The following is a 9,549-nucleotide window of genomic DNA, read 5'->3' as shown; positions in this document are numbered from 1 at the left end:
CTTCATGTGGCTCAGTCTCATCGTCAGAGTGTGTGCTAGTAGAATGAGAGCAGAGTGATTAGCTTGTTCCTAATTCACAGATGGGTTAGATTACTTTTAAATGTAATCAGTTACTGAATAAAAATTACACACCACTTTTTGTGATTAGTAGACGTAATCCACTGGATTAAAAAATGTTATCGAACCCGAATGCTTTTGGATTACTTCAAAATCAAACATTAACAATAAAGAAATAAAGAAAAAAAAAACAGTACAGGACATTTAGGATCCTACTTCTTTTGTGTAAATTTTTGTTGCTGCTGTTGAGGCCAAACGGAGGACTTGATCTTTTAAGAATCAAAAAGGGAATAAAAACTCCATTATCCCTAAATCATCATTGAAAAACAAATATTAATATTTATAATCCACCATTAAAAGAAATGGCAAGCTGGCAAAGACAGGACTAACTTACTTTAGTGTACAGTAGAGCATGTTTGGCATTTAGAATTGGTCAGATCAAACTGTGTTCACAAAATCATGTTTCATTATTTAAAAATTACCATACTTTAATGGCAATGTAACTGTAATCTAATTACACGTTTTTTAAAATATAATTTGGGCTGAAGTTACTTATTTTTGTAATCTCATTACATTATCCTTATTACATGTAATTTGTTACTACCCAACCCCGACTATATGGACTGTGTGAATTGTTGACTGATGTTTTAAAACTTTTAACTTTATTCCTCTTCAGATCTGTTACCCGTAAAATAGAAAAGGCTCATTTGATGTTGGCCTTGTGACACAACCAGTAAATTCTCTTTTTAACAAAGCAGCTGTCTGGACTTACACTAAACTTTAATAAACTCCATTTTTCCTGAGTGACTGCTTGTTTGTAAATGCAAATAGAGACAATCTGAGCACTCAGTTTTCACAGGGACAGACAGCGCCTGAGCGATTTATGAATGTCTCAGATAATAGACACAACAAAGGGGAGATAAAACGGGTCAATATATTTTCTCTTGTGCTCTGATAATAATTTATCATCAGCAGCGGCAGCCATCTTAATACCACTTCACTTGTGCTGTTAAAACTGAAACATTCTGCTGCCGCTGCTCCACCGCCGGAGTGTGTGAGCATGCTCAGAAATCTCTGACAGGGTGACTCTTAGACAGGTAGGAAGTCTGATAACAGTGAGAATTTACAAACGGCGCAGTTCGTGTTAGAGAGCTCTCTGCTTCTCCGAGTGGCAATTTACGAATACAACATTTTCAACAAACCCATTGAGCTCTCCTACGCTCTCTTGACTGCCAAACACCCAGTAACCATTGTGCTCCAAACACTTGTTCACACTTTCCTCCCCCTCACCCAATCACCTGCATCGGTTATGGACAAGCTTTAGTTTGTAAATAACTGAATATTTCACATTGGTTGAGACAGAAAATTGGAACTAAAAACAGAAGAATTATGCAGCAGTGTTTTGGATCAAGTTCTCACAAAGAGGATATAGAGTACATGGTAACATAGTGATACTATTTATTAGACCTCTGCATCTCACAGAAATAATAGGCAACACATATTACAGCTATACATGTTTAAATTACTGACTTGGTGTGTTTCTTTAGTGACTAAGACGGTGCACAAAATAACTGTAACTGTCAGAAAGCCATGAGAACAAATTACAGGGTAATTTGAGAAAACAATAAATGAATTCTTTTTGAGATGTAATATGTAATTTTCTGGCCACTTGGGGGCTGCAAATAACATTGAGAACACAATACTGACATATTATTACCTTTTAAAGTCAAGATGAATAGGGTACTTCAAGAGTATCTAGCTTCCATGTGTCCAGGTGTGACATAATGTTGGGGGGGGGGTTGTTTCATTTGAACATTGAAAAGTGGCGTGTGATAACCTGAAGTACTGTGCAACTACTAACTAGGTAACAAATTAATTAACATATGTCTGATGATTTGATGGGTGGTGGTCATGATATTATTGGTTGAAATGGGTTGTTTTTTTTGCAGGAAGAAAAACAAGATTTTGATATGACAATCTAAAGAATGAGTTTTTTGTATTTTTTTTGTCATATAGTGTTAAATGGTTGCACAAGAGTCTTATGTCCACTCTTTTTTTAGCTCCAGATTTGGTCTCTACCAACTCCTGAGGGAAATATCTGGCTCTTTAGCTGTTAAAAACCTCAACTATGTTCACCAGCTAGTCGCTAACATTGTTTGTTTGCTGATCAGTGCTGAGCAAATAGTCTACACTGGCTTTTTAGTGTTTATTTGATGAAAACAGCTGCTTACTGTTGCACAAAATGACACTGTGATGGCGGTGAGAGCGAACTAAAAGCCAAACAATGAGTAGAAACTTGTAAAGTTGAGGGGAGCTGCAGACTTGGGTGAAAATTCTTTTTTTTTAAAAACAGATTTCCACATTTTAATTTGACACATTTTTATTATAACAACATTGATGCTTTAAGCTCAAACATCACCTGCAGCACTTATATTCCTATTGGCTATGTGTTATAGTCAGCATTGTGAAGACATATTTTCTCTGTGTATTGGTAGCTCTCATTGGATGACAGATTTTCTTCTCAGATTCAGTGGAAACACACTGCTGAATGTAAAAGAGCTCCCTTTGCTTTATTGTTGTCCTTTAGTAACACTGCTGCACCCTACACAACACATAGAATGACTTTGTGTCACCCCTGGTTTGCACGCTGAGCTGGCTGCAGACAGTTAGAGGAGACAAATTTGGTCAAGGAACATATACATGCACATATATATATCTTCACACATAACTTTAAAAATAACAGTGGCTTCCTGTTCTGGGAGAGCGAGGCATTGCAAATTATTTGTGACCCAGTACTTAGTGTGATGCTGGCTCTCCTGGTGTGTTGGAGGTGTGTGATGAATGAGATTCTGTAATACAGGGAGACATTTCAGTGGCATGCAATTTTAAATCCTCATATTGCGGCAACAAAGTGTACAAGTTAAGGTCTAGTGAATATTCTCATCAGTAATTATAGTCTGCGCCCATGTATAATAAATTCAGTGTATAATACGCCTAAGCAGCAGCATTCTCAGCCTCAGCATAATGCAGAACACAGGATTGTTTTCTGCATGTGCTCTCTTGCATTTAAACATGTAGAGGAGATTCACCCTCAGTGACACATCGCTTTAATTCAGAACACAACGTTGCTCATTATCCACTTTGATTCACATAACCTGCTTTTACATTTATCAGGATAAACTTCTTTTTCTGTCCTTTTTTTTTTCTTGTAAATGAACTTATGCAATGCTCCGCAGAAAACCAGCAGGGTGCAGACATGAGCTTTCTGTAAAATGTAATCTCAAAATAATCTTTAGGAGATGGAGTTTTATGGTGAACTTTATACAGTATGAAACAATTCACGGTGTAATAACGTCTCGTGTTTTCCAGCTCTGTAATTCATTTCTGTGCCAGTGGCCACATGCAGGAAGAGAAGCAGCTTTCCACGCCAGTGTTTCAGATAAGGAAATCTGACGTTTAGAGCCCTACTTGTACACGGATAGAGGAAAAAGTGGGTGTACACACTAGTTGTGCTGTGTGGCTCTACGGTGCTTCACTTCAGATGAGCTCACCCAGCCGATGCGCACATCGGAGGATCCTACCAACGTGAGAAGGCGCAAGGACGGCGAGCAGCAGCCTGGTGGTCAGAAGGGAGAGTGGATGCTTTTGTGCACACACAGGCTGCCGACTTTTACTCCAAAAGTAAAGAAGAGACAGAAGCGTAAAGGATTGTTGGAAAGGTTGAGTGGATTTGGATGTTGCCTGGATGGCTGTATCGCAGACTGGACTGGACTTCGCGCCGAGCTGAGCGGCTGATGAGAAGACTTTAAACACTCTGCTCTTCATTTTCTTTTCTTCTTTTTTTTTTCGCTCCTTCTTCATAAAATGCCAGGATTTCGTTCATCATACTCTGTCCACTTCAAGCCAGGCTGCTCATTTGGAAGGACGCCAGACCTCCAGCCTCTCAAATCTGCAAGTTCAGTCCAATAAATTGTGACATTGTCTGTCAGCCTTGGAATAAGAAATCGATACTCAAGAAAAGGGACACGATATTCTTCCGGAATTTTAACGATCTATTTCCCCTCTATCCTTATAAATATGCGATTTGCTTGGATTAGGTTGGTTTGGTCCAGCTTCACGCTTTTTTAAGCTGGAGCAGCGCTGATAGTGACTGATTATTGCTGTTGATTTTGTCCATGCAAGACTCGGGGTGGAAACATGTCTGGCCACTTCTTTGAGAGGATCACTGCTATCAGAGATGGCATTTTGGTCCAGCACTTCGGTTTTCACCTCTAAAGTGCCCCGGAAAATCTTATTCATGTTCACCCTCTCCCTCTCTGTCACATACTTGTTCTATAGCTTGATGAGCTGCTACAACTCGCTGCAGTTCCCCCTGCAAGAGAACTACGTGTATCAGGGGAGGCTGGTGACGGAGGAGACAACTTTTGTGACATTGAGGGAGAAACTTTATTCCGCTTCCCAGGGCTTTACCGAATTCACCGAGGCCGAGAGGAGCACGGCGGTCTCCACCGTGAAGGACCATGCCGAGGCCGAGCAAAGGACGGTGGAGTGGATTAGGACCCAGGCGGCTCCGACTAAATCTGCGGCGGCGTATCACACCACCGCGCTGGAGAGGGAGCACCAGGAATTCAGCACCACGGACAGCGAACTCAGGGTGAACTGCACCATGGATTACGGAGAGAAGAAACTTCCCCAAGCCATCATCATCGGGGTGAAGAAAGGGGGGACCAGAGCCCTGCTGGAGGCTCTCAGGGTGCACCCGGACGTCAGAGCCGTGGGGAATGAGCCACATTTCTTTGACAGGAACTACGAGAAGGGGCTGGACTGGTACCGGTGAGTTACCGTCTCAGTTGTGTTTTTGTTTTAGCCAAATTTAGGACGCAAACTTTAGGCTGCTGTTGACTGTTTTCCAAAGAAAATCTGTCTGGGATGCGAGAAAATCAATTTGCAAAAGACTTAAAACTTGATTTAGATCAGTCGCAGTGAAAATAATTGTCAAACTGTAGCGTATCGTCTCAGTGCAAACTTTACAGTCTCTGCACTTTTAAATAAACAATGATTTTTTGGGCTCTGATAAATTGTAATAATCTCAACCCTATCTGGTCACTAGATTGAATACTCCAGAAAATATAAAGTATTTGCACGTTGATTCATTTCATCTACCCTACAGTGACAGGAATGAAAAGCAATGGCTGCCTGGAATTATAAGTCATTTAACACCTTTGGAAAGCGATTAGTACTGTTTTTGTATTAGTATTTAGAATATTGTTAAATGCCCCGTTACCAAGCTGTAACAGTGAATGAATAAAGTGAGTTTTATAATCTTGTGTTGCCAGAATTTAAACATGTTAATAGACATAGAAGCTGATTTTTCACCTTGTTTGACAAGCTGTGTATTATAATCTACTGAACTCAAACCCACTGTAGTCTTAAACAGCAGTTCTTCTCAGTAAGACTGGGTTGCACCAAACTAATTTAATCCAAGATTAGTTCGAAGCAGAGTTGAGTAAAACTCGGTATTTAATAAGTAAATCCAGATTTGAAATGAAGCAGAGCTCTGTTGCACAATTAAGAACTAATCTCAGTTTAATAAATTCATGTTTAGCCATGTAAACCCGAGATTAAATAGTTTAGTCAATATGAACATGCTTGCTCACCCAAATTAAAATAAATAACTAAATAAATTTAAGTGCTGTCAGCATCTAGTTGATGTTATATTGGTTTGCTAACTGGCTAAAAAGTTAGCAAAACATTGCATTGTTTGCTAGATGGCTAAAAAGTAATAAATTAATAAATATGTACTTTTTGCTAGTTAGCTAAAAGGTTAAACAATGTCCTTGTTTTCTTGCATGCCAAAAAGTAAAAAGCTAGCTAGCTAATAAAAAATATAGTTAGCCTAATTAGCCTACTCATGATGTGTTGGCGCAGAAGCTCTAATTTATCTTCCTTTGAAAAATACTTTTTGACCAAATCATTATTATTAAGTTGAATCTTTATTTTAAGTTAATTTAATTTTTTTGGTGCAACATTATTTAGAATTAAACTATGATTTAAGTGAGATTGAAAATGGACCCTTGTTGGTGCATCCCAGTCTAAATGATGTTCTGTCACACAGTTTAGACCTTAAAAAGGGTGACACAACATTTGCACACACATATCTTGACACGCAAACACAACCAGATCAGTGTCACTGTATTGTTTTCAGATTAATTTTATTTTACCTGTTTGATTTGAATGCTTTTGACAAAGTGTTTGGCAGAACCATCGTACACTTCAGGTTGTTTCCCATATCCGCTGGTAAAAATGAAATACATTGTGTGAGAGTAATCATGTGATCATAATATTAAATAATTAGTGCAATGCCGATTATCTCTCAATGCTATTTTGACACTGATAAAGTGAAATTGGATTATAAATTACTTTATTCCTGAGCTTTAGTTTCCCTTACACTCACTGACACATGCATGCACACAGAGTTCTTTTATACAAGTAGATTTTTATGTGATAAGTGCTGGACTGCATATTACATATCATGTTTTAGATGTAAGTATTTAATGGAGAACTAGTAAAGTTTTTTTTCCTGGTGTTTACTGTGTTTTCATCATATGTCAGTGAGTATTCTCTCCCCCTCTCAACAGAACATGCAACCCATCAATTAGCTAAGCACCTCCTTTATCTAAATTGCATATAATTAAATGTGATATTGCTGTAAGAGCTGTCGTCTTTTTTGCTATACTTTGCAGCTGGTTCTCAAAGGAGTGTGAATTGTTAGTTAGGTGATGTGTGTGATGGTTGACATTCACTTTGAGTCCAGTTTTATTAGCCAGAGGAGTCCCTGTTTATCATGGCCGTGTTTATGGGAGTAAAAATCAATTTGAGGGTTCATTCATGGTCAGTTGGTCGTGGCTGGGTTAGGCGTTCTTCTCACATAATGGTGTTTGACCAGGGGAATTCAAGATTTTCTAATGGAGTCAATGAGCTGACGAGAATGATTCTGACTCAAAGTCCCTTCTGTTTCACCGTAGAAACCTGGGTCTGTTGCGCCGGTGTTTGGGTTGCGGAGCATCTGCTTTCATCTTGCTGCATAGACATGGGAGCTCTCGGCTGTTCATTTAGCCTGTGTTAATGCAAGCTGTTTCATTATGCTTCCGGTGAAAGGCTCATTAGACAGGAGGATGACATGCTTACATAAATAATAATAAGTGTGCTTGTGTGTTTTAGGGCCCCGTAGCCAAAAAAAAAAATCCTAAAGGAGCCTAAACTCTACATCCATCATTGTCCTGTGCAGAACATTCACCTCAGAATGGTGCGTTCAGGGCGCCGATAAACACACAGGCCACATTTTGCTAAAGTTAATGATTAAATGGGTAAAAATAATCACAAGTTGAGCCACTATTTCAGACGCGGATACAAAAATTCATTCAGACCACGTTTGTTTGTTTGTTTCTAAATGATGCATTATACTGCATCTCTCTTCCCTGTCTGTGACGCTCTGGCTAATGTGCACTTAATGGAAGTGAAATTATGATCAGTTACAGATGTTTGCAACCATTTGACATTGGTGTAGTTGAACGAGACCAGTAATCTCATAAAATGTGATTCATAAATTTGGGCCTGTCTCAGTAACACCTGCTCCACATGTTGATGGATACGATAAACACACTACGGGGGGATGCAACCCAAAGGCATCTTGTAGGTGCTCACATGCGCTCAAACTGTTCGTTCAGTCTGTTCTCGACATGGTAGATCCAGTAATGTCTGTGTGTTATTGCACTAGAAGCTTGTATTGTCTGGTGATATGTGTGCTTTACTCCTAAATATGTTTAGGATAAACTGTAGTGATCTTTAAAAAGAATCAGTGATGTATGTTTGGGTTGTTGAATCTGCCATGAAGTGAGAATATTCAGTGAGGGTTCATTCAGGTTGATTCACCGAATGTTATCATAGGGATAGTCTGGTCGAATTAGACTGTAAAACATTACTTTGATGTTAAATAAAGCATATTGTGAACACGTTTATGCCATTTGATCATCTGGTTGCCACCTTCTTGCTTCACACACTTAATTTAAAAAAATGCACCTCTGTCCAGGAGTCATACACTAAAGGCGTTTTTGTTGTCACTTTCCTCTGACTTAGGCAAAGTATCACAAAGAATCCATTCCACCAAGAATGTTATCATTAGCCTGGCAAATGTTTGATATGGCCAAACATCAGTGACAGTGGTGGAAAAAAGGAAATATGTGCTCTTTTATGTAGGCAGCTGCAAACGCCCCCTCCTATTCCACAGCCACCGTGCTCTCTCACTGAAGTAAATACAGACAGCATCCTGTCAGTTCATTGTGTGTAAAGGCTGTGCATGCATTTGTTATATAGAGGTCTAATCCTAATAAGAGCATTTTATTGAATTTCAAGTTATTTGATAAATAAGTTAATGAATAATAAACACACACATATATATATATATATATATATATATATATATATATATATATATATATATATATATATATATATATATATGGGTAATTTGCTGTTGATTTTTGACAAAACTGCAACTGAAATATTTTCTGATAGGTTTGAGTCTCCAAGACCAAATGACAATTTTTGCAATATTTATTTCCAACAATGTTCAAATGAAGAGAAATCCATGATTAGTACAAGGTAATGGTGCATCTCTGTTGCTAGCTAGTTGCTATGAATTCCAGGAGAACTATGGGATACACCAGATTCGTGATGAAGATAGTGAGGAAGGAAAGTGGTCACATCAGCTGGATTTTCATCAACTATGGTGCATGGTCACCATGATGGTTAGTTGTATAAAATAATTGATGGATTGATATCAGCTGTCTGCAACCTGACTTCAAACATAAAAGTTGTCAGTTTTGTCTTGTTTTAGGTTGTTTTAGTGTTGATTTTGTAGGTTATCCTGTTGAATTTGGTGCGAGCATGCTGCACGGCTAATGTGGCTGTTCCCTCAGGCCAGGGTGATGTTAGACTAATGTTGTAATATTGATCAAGGGACAGTTAAGAGAAGCCATATTAACATTAAACCTCATTTGAAGCAACTGTTGTCTTTTTTTGTTGTTGCTTTTTGCGAAAGTTTATACTACAGTGTGAGCTGCATTGGCTGTGGTGTTATACAGAAGCCAGTCAGTTCTGCTCCGTGATCCTTGTCGCCACTCTGTGTGTTTGTGTGTGTGTTGCTGCTGTCTGTAAATGTACTTGATAAACATACCCTGAAGGTAATGATACAGCTATGTGTGAAAAACAAATGGTCAAATTGCAGCAATTCACTTTCTTGGCAACACTGAGTAACTTTCATTAGCACCCATCTAGGCTGCAGGTAGAGTCACTCTGCGGCTGATTCAATTGTCTGGTGGTGCCGTGCATTTTTTTCCCCCTTTGACCAATTATTGGTTACACAGTAGTTAGAATTTCAGTCGACCAAGATTTTCTTTGGTTGAATACAGACACATTGGTTTTTTTTTAATG

The 9,549-nt window shown here is 38.7% G+C and overlaps 1 protein-coding gene across 1 annotated transcript in view; it reads left to right on the top strand.

Annotated features, from left to right (window-relative positions):
- The first annotated feature begins 3,566 nt into the window (after positions 1-3,566).
- Positions 3,567-9,549, top strand: part of hs3st4 (heparan sulfate (glucosamine) 3-O-sulfotransferase 4) — a 96,875-nt gene continuing 90,892 nt past the window's right edge. Inside the window, exon 1 of the mRNA XM_084744630.1 lies at positions 3,567-4,890. Coding sequence (XP_084600756.1) covers positions 4,295-4,890 — 596 coding nt within the window. The 5' untranslated portion in view covers positions 3,567-4,294. The remainder of the gene's footprint in view (positions 4,891-9,549) is intronic.

The sequence above is a fragment of the Lutjanus erythropterus genome, chromosome 19 (assembly GCF_056507025.1).
Source record: "Lutjanus erythropterus isolate fLutEry1 chromosome 19, fLutEry1.hap2, whole genome shotgun sequence".
Lineage (NCBI taxonomy): Eukaryota > Metazoa > Chordata > Actinopteri > Lutjaniformes > Lutjanidae > Lutjanus > Lutjanus erythropterus.
Note: the sequence above shows the minus strand (reverse complement) of the source record. Positions and strands in the feature narration are given on the sequence as shown.